Below are 18,513 nucleotides of genomic sequence, written 5' to 3' on the forward strand. Positions count from 1 at the left end.
AACATAGGTTATAATAATGTCACATTTTCCCATGACATAGCCATTTCATTAACGGGAAGAAAATTTATGTAATATAAGGACATGACTCTTAAAATAGCTGTATAATATATCCGCAAAATTTTATTAGAAAAGACAGTTTGTAGTTTAAAACATTCAATATCTTCGTTGCAACATCTGGTGTTCCACAGGGTTCCAATCTAGGCCCTACTCTGTTCAACATCTTTGTTAATGACATCTCGGAAGTTATTAAAGTGAGCCACTTATTGTTTGCTGATGAAATTAAACTGTATACTTCTGTCTCCTCAGTTGGCGACTTTCATCTTCTACAAGAAAGTCTGTTAGCTATCGAGGTGTGTGGATAATCTCATGATCCTTAACGCTGACAAGTGTGTAACAGTCTCCTTCACAAGATCTCATCAACCGGTTGTGTTTGATTACATACTGCACCAGAAGAAGTTGGAGAGACGTCTGATGGTTAGAGACCTTGGGGATATTTTATCCCCTACCCTAAGTCCAGCTCTTTATGTCGAGCGTGCCTGTGCTTCTGCTTCTCGAAGTCTTGGAATGATTTTCCGCTTCTCAAAAAATCTACACTGTCCCTATCCTCTAAGATCTCTGTATTGTGATTTTGTCGGGCCCCACCTTGAGTACTACAGTACTGTCTGGTTACCTCATCAAGAATGCCTTATTGACGACATGGACCGTATCCAGAGGAGATTCATTCATCTAGTTGGACTGAAACTTGGGTTTGGATACCGGGATGCTCCGCTCATTGACATTGCTGCTCTGCTCGTACTGATGACTATTGGTGTCAGGCGTGTGGCTCAGGATGTTCTCTTCCTCTATCGAATTTTGAACTGTTTGGTCGAATGTCCAGAAATCCTTGGTTCGATCAATCTTCGTGTACCGTCTAACACTAGATCAATAGACCTGTTTGGACGTCTTCATCATGCTACTGACTACGAGATGAAGTCCACGATTAACCGAATTCAGAGACTTGGGAATCTTGTTGCTGGGGACGTTGACTTCTTTTATGATGGCATCGCCTCCTTTATAAGAACTTCTTTGGCCATCCTAGAACAGCATTACCCTCCTTAACCCATTTTCGCAACATAGCATGCTGTTATTTATGAATTTATTTTGTAAAAAATAGTTTATTATTATAGATATTTATTTTTTTAAATATTGTTATATGCTATTGCTTCATTTTTAAACTATTGTTATGTTATTGTTATCAAATTATTTATTATTAAGTTAAACATTTTCTAATTATTTACTGCTGTTATTGCTATTTATATTATTTATTTCATATCGTTTTTATTATATTATTTATTATTATATTGTTGTTATATATATTTTTTTATACGTTGTTGATATGTTAATATTATTACGTTGTCTGCATTTAAATTATTATTACTATGGTATTAATTCTAATTATTCTTGTACTATAATCATAATTATTTTGAACTTCTTACTTTGATTATTTTGTATGTAATGGGTTTACCGTGAATAAATAAATAAATATCTACCACTAAGTGAAATATCTTAACCCTTTACTGCATGATTTTTATGTAATTGCTAAAATTAATACCAAGTGGTCCTTATATAATCTGTTTAGCAAAAAAATAGTAAAAAAATTCAATTTTAACATGCTTTTTAATGTTTTTTGCTGTTGGCTCAGATATGGCGCCTCATGCAATTAAAGGAAAGAAGTCCAAATTTCAGTAGAGCCATATATGTACCATTATGCATTTGACTAATAGTAATAAAATTGTACAAATGGCAGTAATAATAGTCCAGTTTGTTATTAAAAAAGTTTTAATTGACAAATATAAGTTGTGCTGACAAAAGATGACTAAATTATATAAAATTAAAGACCTAATTAAAAGTTTACTTATTGTTATTGAATTAAATGCAATGAGAAATCAACTCTGATGAACTCTATCATGTGTATTTACATGGTGTGAAATTTGTAAAAACAGTTGTTGTCCTTATTGAGGCACAAAGTTAGATTGCACTTAGAACACTTCACAAAGCTTCTACTCTGGCAGTTAGGCAATTTGCACCTCAACCTAGAGTCACTCCAGATAGGCCAGTGCCCTGTCTCGTCTTTTCTTACATCTTTTGGAGGAATGGCAGAAACATGTGGCTTTTTAGCTTTAGATTGGAGAGCCACATCCAACTCAGTGCTTGGCTTCCTCGTTTTAGAGGTTGTTTTGCACCTAGTTTACACATTGTCAATGCCACTGATTCCCTAAACTCTGCCAATGGCAAAGTGACTTTGCCTTTTTCTTTGCAGACTCTTTGGTACAGCAACCAGCTGTTACACATCGTTACGTCCAGTAGGTGATAAAAAAAAGTCTCATGTACCACTTTCTTGTTTTCATTCGTATTTTGTACCGCCCAAGGATGGAGTTGATTTTGTCAACTCCTCCCATGTGTTGGTTATAGGTGTTAACTACTTGTGGACAGTTTATTTCTTTGATGTTTCTTGTTTTTTTGCAGTACCTTCCAACCTTGTCCTGTTTACCAATCCCCACAAAGGAGGACAGTAGAGTGAAACACTTGGTGTCTTGCCAGGCAACAAGTGACAGTTCAACCTCTTCAACTTTTGCACATTTTTAAGTTGAAAATCCGCGTTCTTTTGCTTGAAATTCTGAAGGTGAAGGCAGGTTGTTTCCTGGAACTCTATCCCTCCTGACGGTTCCAAGTGCATGAACATTCCTTTTAGCCAGATGAACAACAAGTGGTACAGTAGTATAAAAGTTGTCCATGTAAAGCTGGTGATTTTGTGGTGAAATGCATCGTGACAGGCGAACTACTACATTGGCGCATGACCCGAGATCTAGTTCACCTGGAAGTCTTCGACTTTCGTCATTTTCTTGGCCCGTGTAAATTTCAAAATTGTAGGCAAAACCGCTGACCCCACTTAAAACATAAACTTTGTACCCCCACTTGTGTGGTTTTTTAGGTAGATATTGTCTAAGGTAGTTTTTGGCCTTTGTAGCACACATTTGCTCATCAACGCAAAGCATTTGCTCGAGAGCGACTGACTTAAATTTTGATTGCAGCTCCTCAACAAGAGGTCTTAATTTGTAAAGGCGATCATGCCCTGGCTCACCCCTAGGAATTGCTTCTAGGTTGTCACTAAAATGGATAGCGCTCCTTATAAATTCAAATTTATTTACCCCCATGGTTTCAATAACAGCAGAATTCCCAATCGACTCTTTCCAGTAGCTTCGAACGTTTGGCAGTCTCACTATTGACATCATTATTACTATTCCTAAAAACTTTTGCAGTTCAAGAACAGTGAAGCTCTTTGTGGTGTTAGGGTCTTTTTGAGTTAAAAATAAGTTTGACTCTTGAACAATATTTTTTAATAACTTATCATCAAAGAAATATTTAAAAAAAGCATATGGAGTTTCTAGGTCCATAATTTCTTGAGGCAGCTTCTCATTTGCTTTGTCAAACGGCATTTTTTTAGGTAAAATACTTGCATCAACCCAAGGAATTCCCGGCTTATTCTTTTCTTTCACAGGTTTTTGTTTAGGTTTTGTTCCCACTGTATTTTTTTTAGTTTGATTAGCACATTTTTTCATACAAAGATTAGGCTTTTCAGGTTTCGTCTTCATACAAGGATTACTAGATGTACCAGACGTACCTGGCTGTGCACTTAGAGGAGGGATATTTTCATCTTCATCGCTCGATGAATCAGTAACTTGCGAAGGATCCAGTTTAGCATAAACAGGTTGTATCTTTCTTGGCGTTCTCCTGTCGTCTTCATCACTGCTTACCTCAAAGTCTGGATCAGCGTCCACATCGTCCAAGTGTTCACTACAGTCAGATAAGGGTAGCAACGCATCAAGAATATCACCAGTATTCAAAAACTCGTCCATATCTAAAAAAAGAAGAAAACACTTAGTTTAACTTGAAAAACTAATGTTACTAACATTTGTTTATATTAAGACAAATAAGAAACTTTTTTTCATATTAATGACTTAAGTGCATAATGGCACAAATATGATTCAATCAAAAATTGGTCAGTTTAAAGCCTATTGCATGATGGTCCATATATGGACCATTTGAAAAATAAACATTTATAAACGTAAAAAAACAGCAATATAACTTTAAATAGGTTCAATATGATCTACATACCTCATAGAAGGTGAATATGTTGGTCTTTTTCATCAAAACTCACAATGAACTTGTTTTTCGCACTTAAGAATCAGGCATTTATAGGTTAAGTTCACATTAGGAGTGTCACCATGTGCTGAGTGGAAGGAAGCAACGGTGCTGCAACCTAGTGGCAAAATCTGAAAGCTCTTAACTCAACTGGTAGTGCCAGATGTGGAATGTCATGCATTCAAGACTTTAAAAGACATTTTTGAACACACACAAAAAATAATAAGTGGATGGTTCATATAAGGTCAACGATGCAGTAAAGGGTTAAATATTACTGTATAGTACCATTACCAACGAATAGTGGCTCTAGACTAACCTGAAAACTAGTATCTACAGCCAATGTGCCTTTTCTAATTCCAAACTGCAATTTTGCTGAACAGTCTCATGCCAGCTTCAACAGCCTGAAAGATTGCTACAGGAAGAAACGGAACAATCAATTACGAGGACTCAACAATATATGAGATAATCAACATGAAATACTCATTCTTATGCGTTATTTTAATACCAGACTAGCCCAAGCTTAATATTAGTGGTTTCTGGTTTGTATGTTACATAAATAACACAACCACTGTAACCCGTTGTATCTTCCCGGCTCTATGAACTGACTTTAGCTTCACTTGACTTTCTGTACCTTTACGGGTTCTTACATAACACTATAAAACAACCCAGAAAATCTGGCTAACAATCCCAGAAGCTACACTAAGAAGAATTAATTATAAAACACTTTGCGGGCCTCAGTCCAAAACCATTTTCAGCGATTCGCTTCATTTACTGTGACATTGTGTGGGTGATATGTAGTGTTCTTTTCTAATACAGCGTTTCTGTAGTAATTTATTCAGCAATTTGTTCGACACTTACTTATCTTTAAGCAACTTGATGAAACCAATAAATAGTAGTCCAAGTAACTCGGGAGGTAATTTGCAATGTACTGTTTTATTATAGTAGTTTTAATTGTAGTCCCTGTTTAGTATTTACAACTTTCTTACAACATTTATGACATTCTGTAAGAGAAAAACTTGTATTCTATTATCATCTCTCTCTCTCTCTCTCTCTCTCTCTCTCTCTCTCTCTCTCTCTCTCTCTCTCTCTGTCTGTCTCTCTCTATCTCTCTCTCTCTCTTTTATATATATATATATATATATATATACTTTTTAACTGTATTTATCTTAAACGTACAAGTGTTAACCTAAAACAATAGGGCCGGGCACCAGTATACTAATTGGTCACAATATATGATCTACTTTTTATCATAATCTAACATGCTCAATTCTTAGTTTTATACAAATTTTAGTCAAATTTGTAGCCCTAGGAATAAAATATATTTCATATAAGAAAATTTCAGTTCACAATCAACACTAATGTCCAGCTGTACAAGACTCTATCTTGATTTTCCCTCATAATAACACAGTTATGCTTAAAGTTTGTTATTTAATAAATAAATATATATCTCATTTCTATTTCTATAAATAAAGAGCTCAATTCTTTTCAGAGTACCTGGATGTAGTTGCTTCCAGAAAGTCATACAACTACAAGTTTTAAAAATACATATACATACACTAAGACATCGTTAACTGTCCACTTAGTAACCGTTTTGAAAAAAAAAACACAAATAATTTTAGCCATATCAACTGAACTGGCTGTTGTATCACACCATTCGGTTCACATTAAATAACTGATAACTCCTCTTTTCCTTAGGTATTATCTTAGTTCTTAATCCGACGTACCTTCAAGAATTCGACGTCATATATATGAACTTCACAGTAGACGACGGACTTCACTCAACTTCAGGTGTTGTGGAGGTACAGACACTCTCTGCTAATAGAAGAGCTCCATATTTCGACAAGACCGCATATCAGGCAGTCCTGCAGGAAAACCTCCCCTCTGGCCAGATAGTGGTAAAAGTGGTGGCAACTGACACTGATGTAGGGGCGTTCGGCAACATCTCCTACAGCCTGCCCTTGCAGCGCAGCTCCGAATATTTCTCAATTGATAGATTTTCAGGTAAATATGCTAAATATTTTGAAAATACACAGCTTGCACAAGTTACTCATTATTTATATTTTAACACTAGTTCATATTATAACTACTCATTTTATGATTGAAATATGAAATCATAAATTAAAAAAAGACTCATAAATATAAAATATTGTTTTAATACAGTACAATTCTAACACTAAAGAGTACAGTTTGATGAAGAAATGTATGCTGCTGCCTCAATCCTAGGAGAGACAATTACAACTGTAAATCATTTTATTGTGTTCTTCAATTTAATAAGCTGTAAACGGTATGTCTAAAATATCAATCAGAGCGTGTGTCATATGATAAGAATAATACATAAAACGTATTACTTTTTAAAGATCCTTCCAATTCCTCCATATTTTATTGTGATCTAAAAAGCCTTATGTTTTGAATTGTTATCAAAAATGCATGAAACTATATCTTAAAACTGCAGTTGTATATGAAGAGTTTTAATTTTCTGAATTATAAGTCTACTCTATTCGAATTTTACCACAAAAGATTTAACGCTATCAGCCAAAATGTCCTATGGTGGACTCCAACACCAAGTGTTAACTTTTGCGGGTTTTGTAGTTTTTGAATATCAAGAAATGAATTTGGTATAAAAAATTATCTCAGCAGAGTTTAATAAACACGATATAAAGCGTTCTTAAATACATACCTACTGGTGGCGAGAGAAAAGAAGAGACCTGGCCCGTGCCGGCGCACAGCTGTGTACTAGTGTGTTGCCGTGCGGTAATTTCAGGCGCTTCGCCCCACAGCCAATCCTGCGAATTGTTTATCCTAGCAATGGAGTTATTTGTTTTCAGTAATGTGGCATTCCTGCAGAGTGTGACTCATCTTAGACATTATTTTCTTTTGACGTGGTATTTGTAAAGCTGTTGAAGCAATTTTTTTTTATCTAATTACAAATGTTAATATTTTTTTGCGTAAGAGGTTTTTTGTTTATTGTATATTGTGTTAGTCAGTAAGGTATCAATGTTAAATTTTATATACATAAAACCACTACATTTATATTATACATATATGAACATTAGTAATTGTTATCTTAACAATACAAAAATCTTCAATTTCAGCAATTCATTCCTTTAATTATGTTTGTTTACAACCACTGTAGAGCCTAATTATTAAAATTTATTACAAACATAAATTTTGCTCAATTTTAATTGATCAAAACAGTACCGTCATTTAAATTATCTTATAAAATATAACAATTAGGCCGCAAATCAATCAAAACAGTGAAACAATAATGGAATCACGAAACAAGGCGCGGCAACATACTAATAGTAGCGCCTGCAATTTTCAGATAGGCCAGAATCCAGGTCTCTTCTTTTCTCTCGCCATCAGTATATTGGTAGTTACACACAAAATTTATAAAATATTATATGAAATCAAAATATGGATTTGTAAGATAAAAAAAAACTATGATTGTACTTATGATAGAAATATTTGTTGCACTGTAATACCTAGTTTTTAATAGTAAAACACGTTACTCAAGTATTTTATAACTACGTTTTTATAGCGTATTATTAGCTACGTTGAAATAGTTATTTCCCTATTGAAATTGAACAATATGGAAACTTAGTACATTAAAAGGAAATCTACACAAATTTACATTACTGCCATGAGCACAACTATTATTTTAGAGATTTTAAGAGATACGATAAATTTCAGGTGACATATTGACTAGAAAACCTCTTGATCGTGAGATCAGTTCATTCCATCAGCTGCACGTCCTGGCTACTGACGGTGGAGGCCTCATAGGGTGGGTTTCTGTGGAAGTGAACGTCTTGGACGAAAATGACAACAATCCGGTCTTCGAGCTTCCCACATACATTTCTTGCGTGTCGGGAGACCTGACGACAAATCAGACCATTGTTAAGGTAATTAAATAGACTTTTGACGTAGTATTTATTTAATTAAACCCTGAATTATAAAAAGACCTTATATTGGAACAGTACACACATATTGTTATACTTTTATTCGTCCTTATAGCAATATCAGTCGCTCAGCCTCAGCCAATCGATGTTAAAAGTAGTCCATGACATGGATGCTAATCCGCTTTTCCCTTGATATAACGACTAGATCTTAAAGGAGAGTATGTTGAATTGGAAACCTCTTTATGTTTGGTCTCCCAGCTGGAATGAAGACACATTTTTGTGTGAATTTAAATCCATACTAACAGGCCCGACGAACCAACGTCATAAACTTGTGTTGATGGGGTATTTTAACATTATCGCTCTTGATTTATGAGCTTTGAATGTTCTTTTAACGTTTAGCTGATTTAATGAGGTCGTATGGTCTTGAGTTACTATTAAACTCCTCAACAAGTGTGACACAACCACGCATTCGGCGTAATCTCAAACCTCCCTAATGCCCAGCGTCTGTTGGCAATTGATAATATATATTTCTTAATATTTTTATTGAGAATTCAAAACCAAAAGAATACGGCAAACGACATTGTATTGTTCTATTCCATGAACATAATGTATATTATTTCGGTGTCATACATAACTAATACATTATAATAAATATTGTGTCTACAGAAGATGGTATTTTTATTACTTCTACCTTGTGCATTATGCTTGTAGTAACCCAATAATTGTTGAAAGTTAATAATAAAAGATCGAAACTTTTCTACAAAATATCTAAAAGGTTGTTATAAAACACGCTTTACAAAGAATGTAAATTTTGAATTTCACTTCCGAGATTAAAATATTTTCTAAATTTCCTGAGGTTAAAGTTCAAAGGTAATAAATTTACGCTTATAACTAATCATAATTCTTTGATGAGTTCCAGCGTTGAAGGCAAAATTCGACAACTACTGTTAACTCGGCATTTTTGTAAACCACAAACAGTTTAGCAAGTAACTGAAAGCTTTTGTTTGCCCAGGTGAAAGCTGTTGATGCGGACGCCGGCTTGGCTGGTGTAGTCAAGTACTCCATTATGGACGTCGAGCCTCGTCTCACGCAAGACTGGTTCAGAATTCATCCTCAAGAGGGCGTAGTTACCGTCACACGCCCGATTACACTCAAGGGTATGTATTTGGTGTTACGCTGCCGTTAGAGTTATTATGCTTGCATTTTTATAGTAATAAGTTATTACGTTATTTCTGTGGACTTTATGTACCGTTGTACGTGTTTTTCTACGGTCTTAACTACCTTTGACATAATCCAGTGGAAAAAGATTAAAACATGCAAATAGTTATTTTAAGAAAACCATTTAATTTACTTAACTTACAATGAAAATATATCAGGCGGATAATCTTTTTGCAGAGATTCAAGTCGTGAAGATGACTGTGATAGCTACAGATAGTGGCTCACCTCCCCTTCAAAATGACGTAATTTTAACTGTGACCTTGATGCCACGAGAACAACCCACACTTCAAGTACATTATATTCCATCTAGTTTTATCATTCCTCCCTCGGCTAAACCAGGTGGGCAACCAAAGTTATAAACCAGTCTTTAACTTTAAGTATTCGGTATAGGAATCGAAAATTCTAGGTATTAAGATTTTTTATATTTGGCATACTATTGCATATGCACGAGAAAAATATGTTAGTAAGTAATTTAATTTTAAAACATAAAATTGTATTTTGATTTGTCCTTTAATTTCTTAAATTTGAAAATGATATTTACAGTGGTAAATAAAAATGCAGAGGTTTTTCAATTGGGTAAGATAATTTAATGTGTACTACCTACATTAAAACTAACAATTATATCATTTCGTATATTTGGGACTTTTAATGCCATCTCCAATCCAGCCCCTTTTGGCTTACAGAAATAAGTATATAATTGCAGCGTCTTAAGTGTGCTCGCAATGCAATAATACGACACTCATTACTCAAAGTATACTTTAATTTAATGATTATAACTTAAGTCTAATATTTTTGTAAGTGAGTTCTTAACATATTGACATATAATTGAAATGCTTATTTCTAAATTTTTCATGCAAATGTAGGTGATGAATAGAGAAGTCATAATTTACGACTCGGTGTGTTGTGCTATATATTTCCACAAGTCAATTTGAGCAGTAGTTTTTAATTGCACCGTTTCAATTATCTATGTTAGCTGTACTGCTTAGACGGACAATTAGATTGATGTCAGCCATTACCTGGAAAGCTACGAGAGATTGAAGATGCTCCACCATTAAACTTTGCACATTAAGTAAAGTGCTCCTGAAACTGTTGTACTTATCGTCACTAGAGTCAAAATACTTTCAAGTAAAATTCTTCAAAGTGTTTTCTTATTCCAGGTCACATTATTTATCACTTCAAGAATACACTGAAGGGTAACATGAAGTATCACATCATTGGTGGAGATAACGCTCTTGGCATCAATTCTACAGGTCATTTGTTTATTCAACGACCTTCTACATTCTTCAGAAAGAAGATTGGTATTCTTATGAAGTCCTCTAATGGAATTGTTACCTCTTGTGCATTTAAAGAAATATTAATTGAAAGTCAACATGGACAACTTTATGTGCCGACATTTTTTCAGGACAAAGTTGTACTAAAAATACCTGAAAATACTGCTGTTGGATCACTTGTTTACAAAGGTAAAAAAATTAATTATTACTGTAACAAACGAAACAACTTTTATTATTACTATCTATATCTATTTCTTAATATTAGAAAGAAGGGGATATAATTGAATCCATAATGTAGTCAGAGTAGAGGTTCCAGGCTCGGAACTGTTGCTGAGAGTTTGCTGCATCCGTGGAGCGATTCCGAGTAACAAGCCCTTTTCAAAGGCACATTCCATACATTTTATGACGGATCTCTTGTATTTAGCATATTCTTTCTGGTAACGTAACTAAGTTAAAAGACGTACTAACTACGATAGATGATTGTAATTGTAACTAATTTAAAAATTATGTAAAATTAAAGCATTCTGATTAAAAATTTCTGTCTAGTTTTGCTCGATTAAAAAAGTATAAACTACATGAAGGATAGTATATCTTATAAATAAAAATGAATTGCCAATCTGAATAACTGCTACAACAGTTTGGCTAATTCCTCTTTTTAAGTAATTGTAGAAGTCAAAGGAAGGTTTACATGACGGGAAAGAGTGGAAAGGTTTTCCGGAACACTTTGGATATTACAGATTTTCGATAAATAGTGATAATATTTATGTTTTACAATATAAATTTAACTAACATTATACAGCTGTTGATACTTTTCATGTTTCAGCTGAAGTTCGCCTAAGAGACATTTAGTACCATTTTAATATTATAACATATTCAACCATTAAGTGGTGTAATGCAGATAACAGATTAAAATTACGCTATAATTTATTCTATGACGATTAAAAACATCTAATACGACGGACATATTTTCTTTAAAAATTGTATTGGTAAATAGTTTTATAACACTGTAACAGTATCTACCTTAATTAACAAAACTGTGAGTGTTTGCACGTAAAGTAATCAAAACTAGTTGGTTTCTTTAGCATTGTGATGTTACAGTTTTAAAATGGCTTGAATAAAACATTGGAATGAAGACTAACATGCCTAAATAAACCGCTCTTTCTCGGAACCATCTTTCCGAATGACAGCAAAAAGTCTGTATCTTACAACCTACTATATACGATTATTTTTAAATGTTGCAAGAACATAGTACATACTGTAGTTATCATTTCCCCCTTCCGTCTGGAGCAGATATATGTTGAACGAAGTAGCTTCTCAGTCCCAGGTATACATGTATTTTTTTTACCTGACAATTAGGAAAATTCATGTATTACATTGGAAATATCTTAGACTGAAATATGATTCAGCGCACCAGGCTTTGTGATGTATTGGTAGCATACTCACTCAGCAAGTGCAATATATATTGCACTTTCTGAGCCAATTTTTAAAGTGCTGGATATGTATAAAATTAAGAGCAATAGCAAATAGAATTGAAAAGGGCTGGAACAATAAATATAGGTTCCATTACCTCATTGTAACAAACAGTACTGTATGGTGTTGCGTTTTTTTCCTTTAGTTGCAAAATGTATATCCTAGCCATGCTGAGAGTAAGATTTAAACTTCTTTATTTATAAAAGTTGAAGTAGTAGAGTTCTAGACAGACCGAGTAAATTTTAATTGCGTAAAACCTATTATTAACAATGCTTGTTTTAAAAAGTTATAACAGAATTTGTGAGACTTTCCATCGCAAATGAATACAATGAAAGGTAATTTTCAATAATTTGTACTTATTCTCTTCTCTACCTAAAATTAAAATATAGATAAGTAACCTCGTATTATTATATGGTGATAGAGCTAATGTAAAAAATGTCTCAAAAGTAGTGTGTAAGCAAATAAACATCTAAATAAAAGAATAAATGTAATCAAATCCTCAAAATATAGCGGTTTTTTAAATTTAACGATAATAGATTTCATGAATTCTTTTAAAATAAGCAATTTATGAGTGTATATGTAAATAATAAACATAAATACAAGTTTATCTAAAATTTTAACCACTGGAGTTTTGAATACAGGTATGATGTGGGAATAATGTAAGTGTTTGTATACTTTTTATATCTAATGAATGTTTGCTTCCATTTACAGTGTATACAAAAGACGAGATTCCTGTGCTCTTCAGCATGCCAAACTCCTCTCCATGGATCTCTATCGATCCTCTGACGGGCTGGATGTCCGTCACCTCTCCACTGGACCGTGAGGCCCACGAGGAACTGGAGATCGTGGTTATCGCCACCCACCAACATATCACCTCGTTGTCCTCTGGTTGCTCCATTTTGATCTATCTCACTGATTACAACGACAATCCCCACATCTTCAACCAAGACGTATACAACGTTGCAGGTGACCTTTCATTCAACTGTGTGAGATTTATTAAAATATCACTTTGTACGTGTGTGGTATTATCGATTAAAAATACAAATAGTAAGCACGGTGGTATGTTAAGGCTCATAAGGTTCGGAAGTGAGGCTGCAACCTGGACTGACTTCTTCGGGTGTACTACCTTGCATCTTTCAAAATTGCCATCTTGACTAATTTTATACTTAGCCACACTTAAACCTCACAAGCACATACATCTGTACAGTAATTCATGACCTATTACACCTTTTTGCTTACTGTTATTACTTTTTTATAGCTCTTTCCACTGTTACGTTGTTATTTTGTTATACATTGTTGATTATTCCTGTTACAACTGATTTATTTATTCTTATTTCTTGTTATCATTTGCATAGTTTTTTTTGTAATTATTGTTTTTAGTATATAATATGTTACAAAATTATTGTTTAATTTAGGACGTGTTTGAACTCACTACCGGATCATCGAAAAAGATGGCCTTAAATTTGATTTTTAGTAACTTAAAATGCAATAAAAATAATTTAATTATTTTTACACCAAAAGATAGACAAAATCATAAAGTTTTATTTATATATTTAGTATGTTTCGATGTGATCACCGCCTGTGGCACGCCACACATCGAAGTCATACTCCACCTCCGTCCAGGTCCTCTTTATCATGTCAGGAGTCACAGTTGTTATTGCATCAGTGATTCGGTCGTTTACATGTTACAAGCACTGGATAATTTGAGTGTAGACAATGTTTTTATGTAACCCCAAAAGAAAAAATCTAAAGGAGTTAAGTCAGAGCAATAGGACCACCTCTATCAATCCACTGATTAGGTAATCTTCTGTTGAGACCGTCACGCACAATAAGACTATAGTGAGGTGATGCTCTATCTTGTTGGAAAGTAACGGCTATTACTTTTGCTCTTTCAACATCATAAATTTGTGGAAAAACATAGAGTTCTAACATGTCGAAGTAGTTAGTTCCATGGATTGTGTCTTCAGCGAAACAAAAAGGCCCAACAACACGATCCTTCATGAGGCCGCACCACACGTTTACCTTGGGTGAATCACGGACGTACTCAAACTCTTCATTGGGTTGTTGAGAACCCCATATTCTACAATTATGTCGGTTAACACTGTCATTTATGTGAAAGGTTGCCTCATCACAGAAAAAATAAAAATAAATCATGTTGAGATAATTTGGATCATCGTCAATGCAATTTAGCATCTCAGCAGCAAAGTCAACACGTTTAGGTCGGTCTGCGGGCTTAATTTAATGCCGCAATTGAATTTTGTACGCATGTAGTCTCAGACGGTTATGATCCCAATTTGATTTGATTTTATTTGGTATACTTAGTTCTAAACTGCGTCAAGCTACGGACTTCTTAGGGCTACGCAAGCACGACTGCCTCTAAAGTTCCACATTTTCTTCAGATGTTCTAGGCCGGCCGAGCGATTTTTTTATGTCTACACTTCCTCTACCTTTGAACTGCCTATACCAACGAAGAATAGGTTTACCAATAGGTGGGTTTAGGCCATAAGTTTGGCGAAAACGTCGTTGCACAAGATTCACTGACTTCAGCATACCACAAAACAGACTGAGCTTTTTTGCTGCACACTTGCCATGACTGCGATGCCTTTTCTGACTGGAATGGCGAAAGTTGATGTGCGCCAAATCTGCGCATGCGCAGAGCTCACTTCAAGGTCAGCCCAGTGACGGAATTAAAACTCAAACAATTTGTCTGCATTATGAAGTTTTTTTCGCGCACAATGCTTAACTATTTCGTTTACAATAAAGAATCAAAATGAAGGCCACTTTTTTCGATGACCCGGTACTTAAATGTATTCCGGTTTTCTTCTGCCACTTGGAATGTAATGTTACGATTTATGTTAAATGTAAATAGGTGTTGACCGTTGAAATAAAAAATAAGTAAGCCTTGAAAGTTATTTATAATACATTATCGAGATAATAAATAAGAATTGATTGAAACTAATCTCTCGTTATAACGCTATAATGAAATCCAGAGCCTATTGAAGGATATTATATTATCCTTTTTTGATATTTAGGACTCCTGGACATGTTATACATTATGTTGAATTAGAATACTCGGAGGCACAATAAATGTCCAAGAATAATCAGGGAGTGTTGGCTGTGTGCTATATTGAATTTTACGGAGGCAGACTTCCAACCTAACACATACAGAATATTTTAGGCACTTCAGTGTTTCTTCTACATATTTATTTGTTGCTCTGTACTGATATAAGGTAGAAGATGCACCAGTATTTCAGTTACGTTATGAAATACATTCGTGATCAAGAACAATCTGTCGGCTTTTTATCGCACGGGACTGAGATTTATAATACAAACAGAATTTTCAGGCAATTCTGATGGAGAGGTTTCGTTACGGCGATCGTAATCAGCAAATAATAACAACAAAAATAAGCTAATACAACTGTTAGTTGTCCTCTTGCGATAAGAAAGAGTAAGTAACAGATTTCATCTTTATCATCTATTAAATAAACATGCCCAGCATCTATATATATAAAAGAAAGTCGTTAGTTACACTATTTATAAGTCAAGAACGGCTGATCCTATTTGGCTGAAAATTGGTAGGGACGTAGCTAAGAACTGAGAGAAACACATAGGATACTTTTTATCCCGTTCCCGATTCAGGATTCCGCCCCACTGGTCTCTAAAAGTTACGGAAATATCGGTAAGAAATGCATTACAGCAAACATAATATGTTATTAAGTGAAAGGGCCTGTTCAAATTGAATCAGCTGTTCTTTGTAAACATATATAATGCAACAAAGGAAATATATGTTTATATCATTTAATTAACATTTTAAATTTCTTTACATTTATAGTTTTAAAGCATGGAGTAAGCTTAAGAGAAACAGCAAATTTTGTTTCAACTGTTTCTGCAATCACTGTTAAGCATAGACTTTACTATCCAGATAATGCAATTCAAATCTTACGTAAAAATTCACCTTTAACTGCAATATTTTTCTAATATAAACCATACTCGTGCTTGATCAGAAGAGCAATGCAGATATCAAAATTACTATCTTACGTTGGCTACAAATATAAAGAATGTTATAAAACCTACCTTAGTTTTTTTTTACAGAAGTATGGTTCTCAGAACTCCGTGCATACATATTCTCTCGATCGAAACAACAAAGCAAGCTCAATAATGGCATCGGATATATCAGTATAAATAATTCGATCCAGAAGTGATATACGCGCAAAGCCTAAAATAAAAACCATAAGCAATTTCGTTTAACATCTGGAGCTCATAATCATTAGACTGTAATAATATGTACCTAATATATGCCTATTTTCGTTTCAAAATTACATTGAGCGCTGTCATTTATTACATCGTATGTGTGCAAATGAATTCGACTTTTGACTCATGTCCACTCTGGGCTAATATAGTTCAATTGTATACAAAAATCATAGAATATTAGAGAAAAATTCCAGTTATTTCACAAGTGCATATTGAGACTGCTTTAAATTTAAATCTTAAATAGTTCATGACATTGGAGTATCTTTCAGTGACTTTATCTCAGAAGGGTAATAAGGACGTTCAAAAGAAATATGCCTCCTATATCCCAATTTTTCTGCAGGAAATCGCGTGCGAAGCCGTGGGTAACTGGGTATCTGGTTGTAATTGGTATTTTATTGAAATTCAAGAGTTTTTGTTATAAAATACTACGAATGTATTGACGAACTAGCTGTTACCCACGGCTAATCGCGCATAATTGCTTTTACTAAGTAATATAAAGACTTTTCTAAAGATTGTGTGCGAAGCCGCGGGTAGCAGCTAGTATTTAATAAATTAAAGCAATGTTACGAGATAAGAGTAAATATTGGGTTACAAATTCGTCTAAATAAATGGCCTATTTCAATTTCTTAGGCTCGCTACTAAAACCCTTTTAAAAGGTTTTAGTTATTTTCATTACATTAATAAATATTTAGATAATATTATATGTGATATAACATGTTATATAATAGTTATACATTTCACAGTGAAAGAGGACGCAGCATTAGAAAGTGTCCTGGTACAACTAGCCCTGACAGACCCAGACAAGGATCGTGGTACCCTCACCTGGGATACAGGGGATCCTACCTTCGGAGTCACTGCGAACTTTGAGCTTGTGTTGTTGTGGCCTTTAGACCGGGAGAAGACTCCCAGCTATGTCTTGAATGTAACAGCGAGTGATGGTGTCTTTACCGCAACTACCCGTGTCAACGTTCTTGTTATTGACGTAAACGGTATGTAGATATGCACTGTTAACTAAAGTAAGTCTTCATATATTTCTGAATACTAGATTTCATATTTTAAAATAATTTGAGGAGCGTTGTATCCAAAAGGAAAATATTATATCATGTAATGGAATATAAATGTCAGATTCAATAGGTATTACATATTATATTTTATTTCCATGTATTGTTATTTATTATATTCTTGTGAATGGTGCAATCAAAAAATATTTGTCCAAGACGATATAACAAGGTATAAATAAGCTATATCATAAGAATTAGCTTCCTAGGCTCCGCTGAAGATACATGCAAAACGTATATAGTTCATTTAATTTATGGGAAGTCATGCGTGAACTCACATAGGCAGATAGATAGACAGGTGTATATATCAAGAATTCTTAGTGATTGTAAACCAAAACGTAAAAAAGTTCAATAACTGAATTCGTTATCGAGTTATCAATCTAAGTTACTATAGATTATAAAAATGTACGACACTTATTAAACCTAACAATGAGTGTTTAACAATGTGTAGTTAACACTTAATATTCTATACTAAAAGAGATAAAACTGATTATAATTTGTTCAAGGCAAACCTGTTTTGAATTTTGGTAATAAGTATTTAAAATATAAGTTATAAATTTGAATATGGTTCGAGTACGTAATTGGTAAATATTAATGTTAAAGTTACATCAAAACATATTGTGTCTATGTCTCTTCTTAAAATACAAAATGACTTTATTCAGTTAAGTTAGAGATTTTGTTATTAAATAATTTTCTCGTTGCCGTAATATATTGTTCTAAATAAAGCCAATATAAAAATATGTTTTAACGCTCACTCGAATTCCATGGACCTACAGGGACTTGCTAAATTTCAATTATGACCAACGGGTGTCATAGAGTAGGGTACCCATATGAACAATTCGCTGGTGGACATTTGGTACGATGCATAGTTGTAGTGGGAAAGTGTCAAATATGGCCCTTTAAGACTGGAACCTGGACGGTAAGTGGGACTAATCCGGTATGAGGGTTATTGAGTTTGCGGATTGAACCTAGTATGTATGGGCGGAGTTGAGCGAGGCAGCGAAATTTTCCAATGAATACTGTTGACCGGAGAGATCTGAGTTAAACATTGGTATTGGCAGCTTCTCGTAGCCTTGGGCTGTAGATGGTAAAGTACTGTAAAGCATGATCGGCAGGGATTCTAAACGGTCAAACCTTTTACGCAATTGAAGGAATTATTTGATACCT

General features: G+C 34.2%; 1 protein-coding gene across 1 annotated transcript in view; it reads left to right on the forward strand.

The window, feature by feature from the left end:
- LOC124354021 (fat-like cadherin-related tumor suppressor homolog) overlaps window positions 1-18,513 on the forward strand; it is a 120,878-nt gene that overhangs the window by 85,129 nt on the left and 17,236 nt on the right. Inside the window, exons 25-31 of the mRNA XM_046804148.1 lie at window positions 5,878-6,183; window positions 7,873-8,081; window positions 9,091-9,235; window positions 9,474-9,635; window positions 10,454-10,756; window positions 12,749-13,003; window positions 17,032-17,277. Coding sequence (XP_046660104.1) covers window positions 5,878-6,183; window positions 7,873-8,081; window positions 9,091-9,235; window positions 9,474-9,635; window positions 10,454-10,756; window positions 12,749-13,003; window positions 17,032-17,277 — 1,626 coding nt within the window. The remainder of the gene's footprint in view (window positions 1-5,877; window positions 6,184-7,872; window positions 8,082-9,090; window positions 9,236-9,473; window positions 9,636-10,453; window positions 10,757-12,748; window positions 13,004-17,031; window positions 17,278-18,513) is intronic.

The sequence above is a fragment of the Homalodisca vitripennis genome, chromosome 2 (genome assembly GCF_021130785.1).
Source record: "Homalodisca vitripennis isolate AUS2020 chromosome 2, UT_GWSS_2.1, whole genome shotgun sequence".
Taxonomy (NCBI): domain Eukaryota; kingdom Metazoa; phylum Arthropoda; class Insecta; order Hemiptera; family Cicadellidae; genus Homalodisca; species Homalodisca vitripennis.